General features: G+C 38.3%; 3 protein-coding genes and 1 long non-coding RNA gene across 4 annotated transcripts in view; 2 read left to right on the forward strand and 2 right to left on the reverse strand.

The window, feature by feature from the left end:
• Window positions 1-7,531: 7,531 nt before the first annotated feature.
• Ddx1 (ATP-dependent RNA helicase Ddx1) lies at window positions 7,532-11,952 on the reverse strand. Its single transcript, XM_022833712.2, has 3 exons — window positions 11,842-11,952; window positions 9,092-11,102; window positions 7,532-7,865 (listed from the first exon to the last, which is right to left on the reverse strand). Exons 2-3 carry the CDS (start codon window positions 11,078-11,080, stop codon window positions 7,671-7,673), a joined length of 2,184 nt encoding a protein of 727 aa, XP_022689447.1. The 5' UTR covers window positions 11,081-11,102; window positions 11,842-11,952; the 3' UTR covers window positions 7,532-7,670.
• A 312-nt stretch (window positions 11,953-12,264) lies between these two features.
• ND-B15 (NADH dehydrogenase (ubiquinone) B15 subunit) lies at window positions 12,265-14,406 on the forward strand. The gene is made up of 2 exons (XM_022833715.2): window positions 12,265-12,523; window positions 13,595-14,406. Exons 1-2 carry the CDS (start codon window positions 12,373-12,375, stop codon window positions 13,813-13,815), a joined length of 372 nt encoding a protein of 123 aa, XP_022689450.1. The 5' UTR covers window positions 12,265-12,372; the 3' UTR covers window positions 13,816-14,406.
• Window positions 14,407-15,471: 1,065 nt separating this feature from the next.
• Window positions 15,472-17,462, reverse strand: part of LOC147753459 (uncharacterized) — a 2,415-nt gene continuing 424 nt past the window's right edge. The window contains exons 2-3 of the long non-coding RNA XR_015311186.1: window positions 17,017-17,102; window positions 15,472-16,793 (exon numbers count right to left, since the gene is read on the reverse strand). This is a non-coding gene — a long non-coding RNA (uncharacterized LOC147753459). The remainder of the gene's footprint in view (window positions 16,794-17,016; window positions 17,103-17,462) is intronic.
• LOC111260755 (uncharacterized) overlaps window positions 17,027-17,462 on the forward strand; it is a 3,567-nt gene continuing 3,131 nt past the window's right edge. The window contains exon 1 of the mRNA XM_022833741.2: window positions 17,027-17,116. Within this exon, the coding sequence (XP_022689476.2) occupies window positions 17,089-17,116 (28 nt within the window). The 5' untranslated portion in view covers window positions 17,027-17,088. The remainder of the gene's footprint in view (window positions 17,117-17,462) is intronic.

The raw sequence follows: 17,462 nt of genomic DNA on the forward strand, positions 1-17,462 counted from the left end.
CAGCTTCGGCTAATTAGAGCGAACTTGATTACGCCCTTAACTGTATGCAAACCGATATTTTCTAACCCTTTCTAGGACCAAATTTGTTAACGGTTACTTGAGGAAAATCTTATTTAATCCGGAGAAAGCCGCGTTTTTTTTACAGCTTCTTATACATTAATTATTAATCGACATGACAAAAGACTCATCTTCAACGGGTGAGTGCTACACTTCGAACCATCGGAGGATCTATTTCGCCGATCGGCCTACCTATTATCACCAATCGTGTTCAAGCAGACGATATTTCCCGTATTCCCAAATGACCTAGAATTGCTAAATGTAATACGTTGATATGCGCCAGGTGTTTACCATGCCCTTTTGCCTGACAGGAACCAAACCTATTTGCAGGCTCTTATTGACGAAGCTATGGTAGAATTCCCCCACTGAGTTAAACAACTTTCATTTAACCTAATTTATCAACGGCCTTAGTATGGCCAGAACGCACAAGTCCGCTTATCACTGAATTTAACCAAAAATGATTACTAAGCGGAATTGTTGTCGGATATATCCTCTAGAAGCATGGAGTTGGCTTCATGCTATCTCTACAATTTCTGCTGGCAGTTATCGCTATGGCATATGCATACCTATTAGTGTGAACCTGCAATTAGGCTTCTACGACGCGCCACAAACCTGCCAATTTCGCCCGGTAGTTGATATTCGTAGTCACTGTGATCTCTCGTATCGCTCGAGCACGATCGCTTTTGTTCGCTTTCAGTGCCTATCGATGTCCTTATAAAGGCATTCAGGTCTCGCGCACCTACGACTCAATTCGCTTGCATCTTCGTGGAGACGGAATGTCTTTAACGGAGTGACGTTTATGCTGAACCGAGGACAAATGATTATTGGTATTATGGTCAAATGATATTTCAATTATAAAACCTCTCAGTCAAGCGATATGTATGAACAAAATAGGAACAAAAGATGAGCAGAAGTTTCCTTTTTAGAATCAAAGTTTATGCAGTCATCCATGTTTTTGTCATTGTTTGAGCATACTTTTAGAAGCTCATGTAACTAGCATCACCTTCGCATTAGGCTTTACAAATTATTTTCACGGGCTACATGGTGATAAACAGCCTTTGCCCGCTGTGGAGTAAATATATAGACAAAACAGCAAACCAATACAATGGCTTTAGACATGTTACCTACAGGTCACAGTACCTCTTCAGGAGAACAATTTTGACAAGCGTACTCCCACTGAGACTGTGGTTCGTCACCTACATAGCCTTGAAGGTATGTACCTACAAAGATACATCTGTATTAAAATTATCTCTAACACCACACACGCAATATCTAAATCTCAGCTCCAGGAACAAAAATATCGTTCGAGTAAAAATTCAGTCAGGGACCTGTAGTTACAAGGCATCACATGCTGTCATTTGTCATTGCCCTCATACAGTCCTGATCCGGTGGCGTAGTCAAGGGCGATTGGCCATTTTCCAACGGGGCGGGACCTAGCGCGAGGGGCGGAGCGATCCTGCGGGTTTGGCGTATCTCTTCAAGAGAAATAACCTAACCTGGTATAGCTTTAAAAGAACGTTGAGACCAAATAGTTGTAAAAGTGACACAGTGAAGTGGCTAGAGCTGCGTAAGTGAATGTAAGTCAGGTGTGAATAGCTGAACCAATGGCTCGAAGGCAACAGGCGTTCTGGAGTTCGTTCCTCATTGATGAAATCCTCAAGAATAGTCAACATCAACAAGAGCAGCAGGAATCCCAACTGAAACAGGAGCAGCAATCAAAACAGCTACAGGTTGAAGGGAACAGTTCGCTTACCCCCGGTAAGTCTCAAGACACCCGCTATTAGTTATCCATTACTAAAAAAATACTTTAGGTGATTTTTTCTGTCAATTATTGTATTTAAAGAAGAATATTATACAAAATTCGCGTTCAATGAAATCAACCGCTTTAGGATCGGATTATGTGTGAACTTCCTATTTACTAGGTGGTAAATTATTAAGTAAGAAGCCTCTTGGCGTTCCATTGGAAATTTGTTCTGGTGCTAAGGTGGTGACAACAGTGATGTCATAGGCCTGTTTCGGGTAAGTCGCGTATTCGAAATCCAGGCAAAATAAATCTCACAAAGATTCTCCTGGTAACGAAGGGTTTCTATTATCTTCATGGTGAAGAGCTATTACGAGGAAGATGCCAGTGATGCCAGGAAGACACACTTGTAGAGGTCGCGTGGTTACAAGGTCGAACGCGGGCCTCACGATCTTCATAGTAGAATCTAAAGAAACGTCAGGGCCGGAAGCTGTTAGATACTCTAAGCCTGTTAAATGTTATTTAAAATTTAACATTGTAACAACTATCGTTAATCTAAAACTATGCTCAGCTGGCAGACCACTTGGCTTTTGAGCAGACACAGTTGTTCATTCCACTGAATGAATTACATACATTAATTTGTAATAACTTCTTTTATTAACGAACCAATCAGTCTATACGCTGCCACAGAGAAACCTACCCAAACGGATTTTCAGGAAGCTATAACGCAAACTATGACTGTGCAACCATTAAATTTGCCGAGGCGTCGAATACGGCTTGCAAATTGTAAGAGAAAACTCAGTTTTGAATTAAACTAAATCTTAGATGTTCTTCTTTGTTTAGTTGTAATGTTATGAACGTTTAAAGCCATAAAAGTTTAATGAATAAATAGCCTTATATGTATATATATATAGATGACAACTCGTTATGGAACATTCAAGACAGGGTTTGCGGATCTGAGGTGGCGATAACCTTGCCTTTGGGAAGTTCCGCCAAAGAAAGTCTGGAACTTCGGTTACCAATGTCGCGACTATGAATCGGGCGCTAGCATTCAATGCCTAAAGGTCTCATAATGAGAGCGTTCATTAAAATATAATGGAAGATTTCTCCCATTATGCTTTAATATAACCACATTCCATTTCAGAACAGTTCGGAATAAAAAGATTAAATAAACATAACGGCTGTTCTCTAATATTTCTTTATTTTGATAAGCTGTTAGCCCTGGTAATTATCGTAAGCTTTCATAATCATCGCTATTCTATCACATGAAGATTGCTATTAATCTGTTTTTCGTATATGGGTTATTTTAGCTAATCGACATTAAATGGGCTTGCGCCACAATATCACAATCCTTTGTTTGGTTACGGTAAAAAATGTAGAGTAGGAAAATTGTAAGCTAGCAGTTCAAATTTGAAAATAAATAAATAATTGGCCTAGAATGATAATTATTTGCTATGTGTTATTTGTCACACACTTTTTTTAGCGTTCCGGCAGTTTGCAGTGGAAAGTCACATATCACGTCCCCATATATAATTATTTATCTATGGTTTTTCCACGGAGATTGATAATGGCATGTGTTTGCCCATTTTTTTAGACATGGAAAGTTCATGAATCCCACGGACTCAGATCGGGAGAAGAAGGGAAACAAACATTAAATATTCCTTTACTCAATCCAGGAACTAATTTAGGTATGGAAGTGAGTCTGTTGTTGTCGTCAAGTGACCACACTGTATTTGACCGATTGCCATACCAACGGTTCATAAGTCTCACGAGTGACTCAACATAGGCAGCTGCATTCCTTGTGTAATTTTTAACGAATATCATATGGTAGTAGGTGTCCATACCTTACGGCCGAGCGCATTCAGCATGGCCATTGAACTTGATTCCTCTCCAGGGCGGCGTCATTTTTTAACCTAATCCTTCTCCGGCAGGCGGTAGAGATTAAAGCATGCCTCGACTATGACAACCTTCAAGCGTGTTTGTTAATTAAAATTTCGCAAATTGTGCGTCGAATATATCACAGGCAATTTTAATTAGCTGGGGGTCAATTTGCGGGAGACCATTTTTATTCAATTTCCACTTTTTTTTTGCAGTATGTTAGCATTTATTTATTTGCAACAACTGTTAGTTTTGGCCGATAGAGCCCTTAGACTATAAGCTTTGCTTTCATAAAAAGCTTCCTTTATTGTGGCAACGCATTTTTGCTTTTTGGGTCCCGACATCTAGTGGTTTCCTCGCGAGCCTTCAACACTCCAATTTTTATTCTTGAAACGCTTTTGCTATTCACGTACTTCCTTTTACTTAGGGCCACCTTACTTAATGCCTACACCAATCTTCGATAAGTTTCCGCAGATCTGTGACTTCTGAAAAACAAAAGCTTATCCACCGCATGTTGACCTTCGAGGGTAAAACGTGTCTTCCCTGAAGTCCTTTCCCCTAAAGAAAACTCAACCAGTTTTCTCTCATAGGCATAACTATAATAATATAGTATTTACCAGCCAAATTCCGTCTGCTACTAATTCGCAGTTCAAAAGCTATTCAGTTCCAAAGTCCGTCGGCTTCTCTTGTAACAGTGTGATAAATACGTGCAAATAGGATAGAAAGGCGATTTTGAGCAGAAGAAAGCTATGGTCTCAAACGAAAATCAAGCGACAATTTGAAGTTCAATTATTATAATGCTTCTCTCAGGTCAGAAAAAATATCGTTCTAAAACGTTCGCAACAAAACAGTGCCCTTAATAATAAAGCAAGTATTGAGTAACCTTTGGAATTGTTGATACTCGTCCGTTTTTGGTGCTAGAACTACTTTTGTAATACATTTTGTAAAAAAAAACAACAAAATTCGCACATTGTCTAGAATATGATATCTACTGTTTCGAGTATCACGTCCGGTATCGCTATCAGGCATTCTAGACCTAGATCACAACATGTCTCTAATATTAGCAGACATGTATGTTATTGACTAACCTATCACAGATTTGCAATACTATTTTGTCCATGCATTACTGATCGCTAGTGCTACGATACTGCAGCACAAAAAATCTATCATACAACATATTAAACAAACATAAATTTCTGTCTTAATGAGATAAAACACAAATAGATAAATAGTACAAACAAAAATTAAAATAGAATCCTTTAACTTTGGAATATTTAGAAGAATATTTAAAGACTTCTGAACAATGTGATAACTGTTTTTTCTCGCAAAGCCTGTGTAATAGAAATTGTTATATATTTAATCGCCCACTAATATAAAAATTATAGAAACGCCCCATTTCGGCAGAACAGAAACAAGCATGTAGAAACTATTGAACAGGAGTTCCAAATCTATCAGTCGGTCCAACCAGCTGAAGCAGCAAGAAGGGGCATTTGAAACGATAATACGTTCACTCGGATGATGCTTAAACGATTCCAAAGTGAATGCATTACGCGTTTATATTGCTCCTAATATCTTTGGTATATGCAGGTTATTCTCTTCAAGTTAGTTTTATGCTACACTTTTATGAGGTTTAAAAATTATTTCTAAAGATAGTGGGTTCTATATAGCCACTTTTTTTGGCCATCATGTAGAGCACAGTATTCTTGACAAGTTAATAGTAATTTGACATCATCACACATTTCATCGAAACAATTAAGATTCCTACACAAATACAATGTATTGAGCAAAAAAAACTCCTTTCGTATTAATATAAAATATTTAGAGTTTAATGAATTTGATACCGCGAACATTGAAATTATATTTCGCTGTGATTCAATAGTGTCTTTGCTTTAGACTTTTTGCCACGGTTTTCGACTTTGTTTTAATCCCAGTTTACAGACAAGACTGCGACGAATAATAGTAGTAAATATACGTACTAAAAGGCTATGTATAATTTCGAGCCGTCGATTTAAAGGTTGCTTGAGAGGCGACTTGGTCTAGGGTCTTTAAGCTTAACGGCTCTTTGAGTTCTTGAGCTGAAAGTACCTGTGGCTTTGAGGCCGCAAATAATGCCTCTGCAGCCTCTTCGGATAAATCCCCAAAGCTTCTAATTTGTGCCTTCTGTTTCCATCTTCAATATAAAGAACAACACATTTCTCTATGGGAATATTAAGTGTAACCTTGACATAAATGATAAGAATTGCTTAAAACATCTTTGCGTTAATTCTACAAGTATCTTCGTCACGCTTCGTCTGTGAAAAACATTTTGATATTGTTTGCACAGAGTTTGAAGTTTACATCGGCGATAGCTTGCGTATGGAATTTATATGACAAAGAAACGCCAAAAAATCAAGTAGGATTCCCCTAGAGCACTTGAACGTGGTCCTTCCTTCTTCTAGCTACGAATCGTTCACGTTAGCGTGACACATCCTGTCTTGCAGAATAGCTTCTATTCGCTTACCTAGTTTCTACCGTGCTTCATTTTGCAGTATTACGTATACGAATTTTAAAGGTTTAAAGAAATTTGAAGGTCAAGTAAAATGTGAGCAGGTAACGTTAATAAATCCACTTTCACTAACACATGTTCTTATTTTTATTGGTAATTTTCAGAACGTTTGTTTTTTTGCTTTGTTTTTTAATCTTTTTATATATTCATATCCCAGCCAAATTTATCCAATAATAATTATCACAATAATAATCGAAGTCCTGGTGATTCTACAAGATCTACATACTAGCCGATACTACACGACATCCGTGCATCCCTCAAACTAAATGAAACAGGAATCAATTTTATTTTCTCTTTAAGTTAGACCTCGCGTTTTCCTTAAGAATAGGAAAACAGCATTTGAAGCCGTTAATTCTAAACGAATGTAATACGTCTGGATACGCATGGCTTCATAAAAGTGAGGAAAAGCTGAACTTCTTTGATAACCCTTGATACAATGATGGCGTATCACAGTATTAGGACGAAGCTATGACAGTACAGATGATACTCCAAGCAGTTCGTGAACTATGATTTAGACCCTTGTTAAAACACTTGAACCACACTGGAAATTATCGAAAAGATATCTCTGTTGTACATATATATTCTATTTAGACGGCTTTGCTGGGAAACGCTTCGATTTTTTTATTTACTAGCCACTGTAAAAATTCGCAGAATTCGACTTGATAAACAAAGCATTAGAATTACTCTATGACAAAAGTCACTGTCTAAACATTTCCAACTAGTATTGAGTAGTGTTTATAGCGCAGAGCAATTTGTTTAAAGAACCTGCTTCTATAACTAACTATGCAAAACGTTGATCTGTGGTTAGCTAAAAGGTTAGCTTATATTAGTTCAAATAATGATGCTAAATGCCTCATAAAAGATTATATTGGCACAAAACGTTACAGTTACGTAAACTGACTTCAACATCATAATTCTAGTTAGTTCACTGGTTACAAAATAATCTTAAACCCGTTTCATGGCATGGTTTATGTGATAGTTTTTTTCTGTAACAGCTGAAACCTGTTAACATCATTGTCTCTGCACTGGGGTTACTAGTTCTCTCGATGAACTATCTTCAATTTTGCTCCATGATTCACGAAACCATTTAATAGAGCGGACTGCATGCGTAAACAGCCCCAAGTAACTACTTGTTTACGTGAATGACATCAATGTAAAAACTCCGCAACGAAATGGAGCTTTGCACGATATTGCAACTGCATTGATTGGAATGGACCTCGGACCAGATTAACCAAATAACCACCTTACTTCACCACCAACGTCCAATAGCTTACTTACGAAGAGTACTTTACTTCAAGGACAAATTCATGTAATGCATACTACATTAATTTCATTTATTATTGTATATACACAATGTGGAATAGCATTAAATATTAGTAAGAATAGTATTATCCGTTACAAACATATGTGCGAGTAGCGTAGTAACATACGTCATAAAGAATTGCTTGTTTAGGCTTGAACATTATGGAAGAGACTTAAGTAGCCGAGCTGAGCCTGTTTTTCAAGTTCAGCAAGATCGGCAACAGTTGGTGCCATCTGTTGAACGTGATTCGCGTACAGTGAGCATGATGTGGTCTTTCGCTTAGCACCGTACGTAACCTTGCCATCGAATTCGTCAGCCGGAACATCCAATTCTTTGTCCACCTATAATTACGCATAAGCGAAAATGGATCGTGTATTAGTTCGTCGTTATTACTATAGAGTTGAATATAATCTTTCTGTTTAGAATTTATACTAAAAAAGAAATGAAATTACTAACAGTTGACTTAAGTTACTGTTTAAATAATCGACTTTATCGTAGCACTCATATTTATTTGTTAAGTGTATTGGTTATTGCGATTTCATGATCGGTGTTCACACGATTCTTGAGCTCGCATGTTCAAATAACTAGATATAAATGAATTAACGACATTCTAATGTTAAACGACAAAACAAAATAGCATTTCAATATGAATTACAGGGAAAAGTCTTAGATGGTATATATATGAGCAGCCATTAAACGAGAAAAGCCAAAAATGAACCATAATAGCGGGACAGTCAAAGGCACAGTAAAAACATTTTTTTTTCAGTGTAAGCCTATCCAGGATGACTACCAACTGTTTTATCTATTGATCCAAAAAAAGTGAGATTTCGGAATGAAAGCTTAAAAACGTATAATTTGTCGGCAAGCCCAATATGCATTTACTGATGCATTACCGTTTTCGAGGTCTCGACACAATTCTGTTTGTATGCTTGGCACCCATTTCATTTAAAAAAAGAACCTTTAATTATAAGCAAGGAGTGTTCTCACGCTTTTTCTTGAAGTTCATATTTTTCCAATAATTTGTACTCTCTTATTACCTATCACCACTGTTTATCATAATAATCTTGACGTGTATTGACTGCGGGATTTATAATATGACCGAGTAAATACCTCAATTATTTGACCTAAAATTAACTAAAATAAATTATTATTTCATTAGGCCTTACTACGGATTTTTTATTGAGCATCGAAAAAGCAATCGAACGTAACCACAATTATAGTTCTGTTGTGACTAAATTTTAAGACAATCTATAAAGTGAAATGGGTTTTCGAGTTTTTTCCATAAAGAAAAAACTAATTCTTAAAAATGATGCAACTTATAAAAAAAATTAAATGCATCGAAGTTTTTTCACATTTCTCCGTAAGCCTTACCATTTTTAAAAAAAAATGTAAAATCCTGATCCTAAAATCATTCCGTACATTTAAATGGGAATGAACTCACGATGGATATATCGACTCACTTTATTTTTGTGTAAACTATCAAAATATTGTTGTACTGCATATCAATAAATAAATGTATTTCTCGTATATGGATGCCTACTACCTAGAACTCGTGAGCAATCCTTACCTGCATAATTGTATCTTTGAGATGCTCTTCAATTTCCGCAAGATAGTTCTGTTCATTGTACCATATGCAGCATCCGCCCTTGTCCGTTAAGTTTGTGTTATAGCACCCTCTGCCTCGATTAGCACAGTTCGAATGATACCAGACCTTTTCGGGTACAGATGCCACAAGCGAAATGGCTAGACCCATTCGGTCCGCCCTACCAACACGACCGATTCGATGAACATAATTTGCCTTATCATCGGGCAATGTAACGTTGATTACGTATGGGACACCTTTAATGTCTATTCCACGAGCGGCCACGTCAGTACAAATGAGGAACCGGACTCGTTTCTGTTTAAATTTTTCGAGATTTGCTGTACGTTCATGCGGTTTGCGATCGCCGTGGAGACAGACGCATGAGAGTTCAGCGTCACATCGAGCATTTGGACCCCCGCCATGCAACTGAAAGTACTGCTCGAGATTATCGCAGTCGAGCTTTGTCCGGCAAAAAATAATGCCTTGATCCATTTTTTGTTTCCGAATGGCTCGAATACAGTATTCGCCCTTGAGAATCTTGATCGCTTCAGAGAGACCTTCCGGGCCAGTTTTAGAGTCGCGGGCGTGTACTCCATCGGTAGTAATGTGTCGACTCAGTGTACGCCACGATTCGTCTTTTTGAGGATTGACAATACACACCACATGATGCACAGTTTCCGGAACGCTGTCTTCACCTTTGAGATCCACCCATGTTGGAAAATGCATAAGCTTGTCCGCTAACTTTTTCACTTCGAACGAGTGAAGCGTTGCCGAACACACGATCATCTGCAATCGTTTGCCGTTAGCGGTGAGTTTGGGAATTCGCTGATGAATTCTTTCAATTAGGTTACCATGACCACCGCTAAGCAAACCATCAGCTTCATCCAGAACTAAAAATTTACATTGGTTAAGTGATAGTTTACCCGAAGAAATAAGGTCTTCAAGTCGACCTGGCGTTCCAACTACGACGTCAACGCCAGCTTTGAGTATATTTAGTTGCTCTTGAGCAGCCCCTCCTCCCGTAATACAGAGACACTTTACCCGAGGCTCATGAAGGTACTTCGAGAAATTTTCAAGACATTTCATTGTTTGATCGGCTAGTTCGCGTGAAGGTTCAAGTATGATAGCTTGTGGAGCATGAGGTTCGTATTTCTGCACGACCGGACCAGATCCAAGAATCGTATTGTTAGTAAAATTAGATGCATTAGCAAATGCTATATAGCTATTTTCAGGCGGGTGTTTGAAGGGTTCCGCTCCAAAATTAAATGATATTTCAGCGTTCTTTAAAACAACCGCAGGGAAAAATGGGACATTGCGAAGCTGTGATCCAATTTCAAACGCTGTACCAAAGTCAACTCCGTTTTTGGACCATTTAATAATGTTGTTATCCAAATCTAGATAACATCCGATTACGTCATGAATGCCGAACGCTTCTCCATAGCTATCAAAGTTCTTATTATAAGATTTCTTGCCTGTTCCTCCAAATCCGTAGCCCTGCTTGTCGGTGCCAAGGTCCAGTTGGGCTGTTTGAGTACTCCAACCCACCCTGCATAATCCCTCGTCAGTTACTTTGGCTTCATAATAATACTTGCCCTTGTCTGACACAGCTTTTGTCGCTCGGCAACCATGCCAACCTTTGGGATCTCTAGCCTGTGCGGTCAGCCCATCGGGACTAACGGCCAACTGCTGTGTTCGATCGTGAAAGCTCAGTTGTAACTTGACATTTCCAGTCGCTGATGAGGTATGGCTTTTTCCTTGAAGATTGTCCTTCATAGTCTCCCAGACGATCTGAACGATGGGTAAAGAGAACGCACCAGTTTTACCTGAGCCTGTTTCAGCTGCCATTAGTACGTCACCCCCACCAAGGATAAGAGGGATGGCTTCGGCCTGAACGTCTGTTGGTAGGTTCCAGTCCAATTCATCGACCGCCCGGGCCACGTCAGGAATGACGCCCATTTCTTCAAAAGCTGTCATATCGCCGGTGTCTTCGCGTCAGCTGCAATACGCAGAAAAATAAATGCATAATGATGCTAATCCCAAATCTTTCATATTAAACAAAATAAAATAACGAAACAAAATGCCACTCGTATATTCAAATAATGGCTTCCTTCAAAAGAACGAATTCCAGTGAACTAGATGTTGAAATTCGTCCACATCGAGATGGCACGTCGGTTGACATCAATCTGGGACGCCGTCGATTGAATAAATGGCTACTACCTTAGTTAACTTGGGTCAACTAAATAAAAAAGGTAATTCTCGTTTTTGTCGGATTAGCAATTTTGTTGTACCAATTAAAGATCTAAATATGTATCACTCTTACATGCTTTCGAGAATCTGGTCAAATCCATTAAAAAACTAGCGCAGCCATTTTTTAATTTCAAAAAGAAAATGCTTCGCAGCACCACAGTTTAGTTTCAAGACTCTCTCCTAGCCAATGGTCAACCTGTATTACGATGGTCCTGCATTTCCTTTCCACGCTACTTCAAATGGCTTCTTTTTTGTTACACAAATTGTATAGTATCGCTATTTGAATAATACACAAAGTTCGAAAAGCTAATTGCACTACAAAGACTACATGTTCCAAATTAAATCGTAATGAAACAACAAAGATTCCTGGCACATTTGTCTCTATGACAATAAGTGGCGTTGTTAAGACTAGCAGTTTCTTGAGTAGACACACTAAACATCGACACAACTCAAAAACACTCAATGAGTTAGCTTCATTGGCATCTTGCCTGAAAATTGTAATCCGGCTCCTGTGTACTTGCTACCTCACGCCCTCAAAAACCTAATATACCATTAGCACAGCATCATACGCTTACTATAAACCGCTGACAAATTATTCCATGTATAGAGAAGTTTTCGAGCGTCTGCGACTAAATGCTCATTTATGTAACAGGAGACATATGTAGTGCCTTCGGTCTCCCGGATGTCACAACGCATAATGATATTGAATATCGAAGTTTTTTCGAACTGAGCTAGGAGAATATTTTCTATGATACTGACAGAATCCTAATTCTTACTGTCAACCAATGTACAGATGATAATTCACTTGAAATGATTGCGGTCGGTAACTAAGAGAATATTTGAGACTCCCTTACTTCCGGGAGCTTTCTGACACTGTCCGACACGTAAATAAACACTTGCACGTCGTCTGCTATTTTATTTGAACTGTATGATCTTCCGACCTGTGTTTTTCGTGTTATCTTCATTCAACTGGGGCTGTATAGTGGTCAAGGAAAGCAGTGACCATCGCCTAGTTCACAATGTCGCATAAAATACCCTCAGAGATCGCTGAACGAAGTGAGCTAAGTATTGATGAAGCGCGGTTGGTTGAGAAGCGGCGCCAGCTCCGACAGCAGCTCCGAAAGGAGTTCATCGCAAAAATCATGGATCCTCACCAGCATGGCTCGGGAGGTAAGTTCGGGCTATCACGAATCACGTAATGGGATTCGAAAAAAAATAAAAAGGATTGCTTTGCTAACTTTTTAAAAACTAATTTTATTATTTGCATAAAGGGCATATTGAAGATAAATAAGAAGCATGTCATATTTACAAAATATATGTATTTCTCTGTAGGAGGATATACGCCGTGTATGTATGCATGTATGAAATACACACATTTTGGAGCTTTAATTTGCTTGGTGTTGAAACAACCACAAAACCGTTTGTTTTTGGAATCTTCGCCCAGTATTTATATCTGAGCATTATTCTGTAAATTGAATGCATTATTTGCTCCCTAATTCATTTGAATAATTAAAAACCAAAAAAAAATTAATGATAAATTTTTGATGCCACAGAGTTAACACTTTTGCTTAATTATCGAAATCGCTGAGTAAAGCTGTATAAACTTCAGATTCAACACCGCGATGGCTTGGACGATTAAGCTTCTGGTTAAAACGGGCCTAGAATTAAGGCTTGAAGTCCCTACAATGACACATACTACACTACCTGTATGAATAAAAAAAAATTATTTTAGATGCGTGCCTAAGTAAACACATTCACACTGTAGAGTTTATCATCTGTTTAAAACAGCCTTGCGCATTGTCAATAAACAGAAAGAATTATTCGATCGCTCCATGTATTTGCGACCAGCCATATATATATATATATATATATATATGTATATATATGTTTCCTGTATAAGTTAGTGGAAAAGAACGTACAACTGAGAATTACGCACTTGTTAAAAAAGCATATTGCTTGTACTTATCTTTTTGAATGATCTATTTATGTTTATTCAAATTCAATATTGCTAAGTTAATGAGCGGGATGGATTCAAATACTATTAGCAAACCAAAAAGCTTGATCAAAAATTGGAATATTATATATTATGCTCCTTCTATTATTAGCTGTGGCTCGTACTCAGCTTTTACCGACATTTCCAGTGAACCGTAGTCAGCACATAAAAATAATGTCCGTTAGGACAAGGATTTCAAGTGTCCCAGTGTGTTTTGTTAAGCTATTACTTTGTTTGCTAACCAACAGGTTTCATCTTTGATCCGGCGATGCAGCGTTTCCAGTCCGCCCGTACCGGCTATTATGAGTTCTCCAAGGCAATACCAAGAACCGGGTTTATAAGTTTCTGCTGGACTCTTGCTCCGATGATGTTTTTCGGGTGGCTCTTACATAAAGATCGAAGTGCTTTCGAGCGGAACTGCCGCACAGGAGCAATTCCCTACGAAAATAGAATGTTCAAATGTATCTAAGAGGCAGAAGTCGCAAGTAGAATACAAAGGTGGAGTAAACAGAAATATTGAAAAGAAGTATGTGCAAAATGAGCAATAGACCCCTATAAGCGCAGAAGACCAGAATGAAAGCTTACAATAGACATACAAGCAAGAAAACGATATACGACGCACGCCATTACCTAAAAAGGTCCTGCATGTGGTCATGTTGGCTGTGTCGTTGCCGACTTGTTGTTCAACGTGATCATTTGAAACCTGCAGTAGAGTGAGTTCAAATTTATTTTGTACGGTTCTTTTGTTGTTTTCTCACTTCTCCAATCAGAATAAATTCAACAAGGATATAGATTCAAGACTTAACTCGACGTCACATACGAGATTGCATATTATGTACGACAATTTCGAAAAAATTATTTAGCAGGTAAAAATCCTTAGTGATTCTATCTGAAGTTATAGCACAGTAGAAAGAACAGACATGGATCCAGGATGCGCACGCTGAGATTGCATGAGTAGCTAGCGAAGGTGGTCAAATGGCCAACTTAGTCGATTGAACTACGGCCTAATAAATGAGCCGGATGAACGAATAAAGGTGTATTACGTCTGAATATGATTAAAGCTTTGTGTGTCATTATTATGAGACGTTATTAACTCAACATGTGATGTTGAGACCGAGCGGCTGTCACTGCTCAATTAATTCCATATCTAATGGCAAATCTTGGAAAACTTGCAATATAAGCGATCAAACGGTTAGCTAAAAAACAAGATAAACCTTAGCACGCTTGGGGGTTTTCAATCGAAAGGGTTTAAATGTATGCTACTGTTGCACAGGTACAGGAAAAAGGTCTAGCATTTTAGCCTAAAAATGCAGTTTGATTTCACTAGTAGTTCTAATACAACGAATTATTATATTTTTTGACTTAAGCCTTTTTAGTAGGAATCCTTCATATATACATGTATACAGGTAGTTATGCTCGCTTAAGGGCAAAGGATCGCTTATCTCCTGCGTAGTTCTTCTGGTCGCAAGCACAGCGTAGACTTCGGCGCTTGCAACGTACAAACGTTTTTCGATAGAAAAACCGTCTTTAAATAAATTACAACTTTTCACTTGATGTCGTGTATGTGTGCGTGTTGTCTCTATTGTCCTTACATAAGACTCTCTGACTACACAATATATAGTATAATAAACACAGTTCACCTTGTTATGGTCATAGCTAACTATGTAATTTATATAGCTAACAATTCAGTTCAACTGTATTTATCTATGAGCTAAGAAAATAAAAAGATCAGGCTTAGAAAAATTATTTCTAAACGGATTATATGACGTAAAAACATGCTCAGTCAAATTCAGTCTTAAAACAAAACGAGATCCCTATTTTCTATATAAATCCAGTGGTCAGTTCATCAACTACTGACCGTCAATGCTGTCTTCATTTATTATGTACGTTTCGTAGGTTCTAACTAAGCTACAAGTAGATACCTAGATAACATCTAACTTACGCGTTAAAAGAGCTTTAATCAATGAACCATCTATTATGTCTATACGTTATTAGTGCATATCAAGTGACGAAGTGAGAATACAGAGTCATTGAATGACTCCTCAGTACGCAGTTCACATGCGGTTTAAATGGCGATCCAGTAATTTTATTTTTTGCATTACATTGTGTTTAGTTGTATTTGCTTGGGCATCAGACGTTGCCAACTCAGTGCTAATGTGGCATATACCAGGTCATATTGGATATATATAATAATTATAATAAACTTATGCCCATTATATAGGTGTAGGTATCTTGGCAGGACAAGTGGCAGATTCGGTGCTCGCTGGTAACGATGCCTCGACTGAATTGGGGCAGGGCTAGGTCAGCGAGGCAGCCAATGCTCGCTTTTAGGTTTTCCCAGTAATTCGTTAAAGTTAACACTCTGAACTCCCACTAAGTATGGTTCGTATGTATCACTATATTTTTGATAGTATCGATATTTTTCAGACCAAGATTAAATTGTGTAGGGTCGCTTCGAACCGTTAAAATATGCCATAACGAATTTGTTCGTCAGATGTGGTAGATGTGTTTTGCATAATCTTAGGACTGTATCATCTAAACTCGATTAGTTGGGAACTAATTAAAGCACGCTCATGCTGAGAGACGTTAAGACCTCAGAAAGTATTTGCATGAATTTTTGTATTCATAAGGCCATTCACCGATTTTACTCTGATCAACTTCATCACAGGAGAGTCAGTAGCTCTCAGCGCCGCCAACGTGATTCAGCTCGATCGCATGTTCCGTGCGGAAGTAGAACGACTGACCTCTCATGCCGCCGTAGCGTACCAGCTATATCACGCGACCAGGTTTGGACTTGCGGGATTTGTCACGTCCGCAGCCGAAGTCACAGCACAGATTGAAAAAAAGGTGGGCACACTTTGCAGGATTGAGCAAACTATTGTACCTACTGTATTTCACTTGGGTTCTCAAGGAGCTAAATTGGTTCCAACTGGTTATTTCAATCACATGAAAACTGTTTCTAGAATTATTGCTATTTATAAAAAGCGGTGGGAAGGAAAGCCGAGAAATCGTCATTTTTCGAGTGGTGGACTAAAATAAAAATCACACAATCGATGTGGTGCCAACTTCATATTTACAGAGACTTGTTAATTATCATTAAATGCGCATGTCGCCCGGTGAGACGTTTTGACATTTATTGACAACCTGTGGTTTTCTTTACGTATGCCGTACGATCTATATTAAGGGCGAATCCAATATTGCCTATCAAGCGAATTTCAAGTAATTCAGTAGCCTAAATAGCAGCAACTTATCGTCGGAAAGTTTTCACCTTTCATAATATACAGTATTGAATTCGGCTGACTATCTGATCAGTGAAATGAGCGAAGACCTAATTACTACGGCGTCCCTGGTGGTAGCCAGAAACATCTAACAGTGGCAAATTCCACGCGTCTAAAATGCTGTAGCGTTCGTTCAAATCAGCACAGCGTCCATGAAGAAATTCAAGACCTTGGATCACCGAGACAACGAGATATTATGAAAAAAGCCAAAAGAGAAGCTTAGTAACGCCTAACGTCTAATTTGGATATGAACATCGTGTTATATACTGTTTTTGTACTTTTCACATCTTTATTTCTCGACCCTGTATCAACACTATCATTAGGAGGAGAGATTATTCGGCTGTTCGGAATGCGGAAAAAAATTCAAAAGGTCATCGACGCTGTCCACTCACCTACTCATTCACTCCGATGTACGGCCATTCCCGTGCGACTACTGCGGAAAGCGATTTCATCAAAAGTCCGATATGAAGAAACATACCTACATTCATACAGGTGTTCATTCACAGCATTATAATTATGTTCAGTTTAATTATCCGTCCGTTGTATACCATCTTTAATTGTATACCTTATGTGCTTAATGAGGTTGTTCTGTGTGTATAACACTCGATACGCACCCGATTACATGCATGTTATAAGGAAACTTGAGATCTAGCCAGCTATCGGTTACCGCTAACTGAATAAAGTAAGGATTATTCATGTTTTTTAAATTTTAGATGCATGTTGAATGTACTCCGTTAGCTTCTCTGATCGATGCTTTGCCTGTTTTTCGTTCGTAAACCTCGTTTATTATACTGGAGTGTTAGCCCTCAAGATGCGAGATGTTAACTACAGATATTAG

This window comes from Varroa jacobsoni, unplaced genomic scaffold (genome assembly GCF_002532875.2).
Source record: "Varroa jacobsoni isolate VJ856 unplaced genomic scaffold, vjacob_1.0 scaffold_472, whole genome shotgun sequence".
NCBI lineage: Eukaryota > Metazoa > Arthropoda > Arachnida > Mesostigmata > Varroidae > Varroa > Varroa jacobsoni.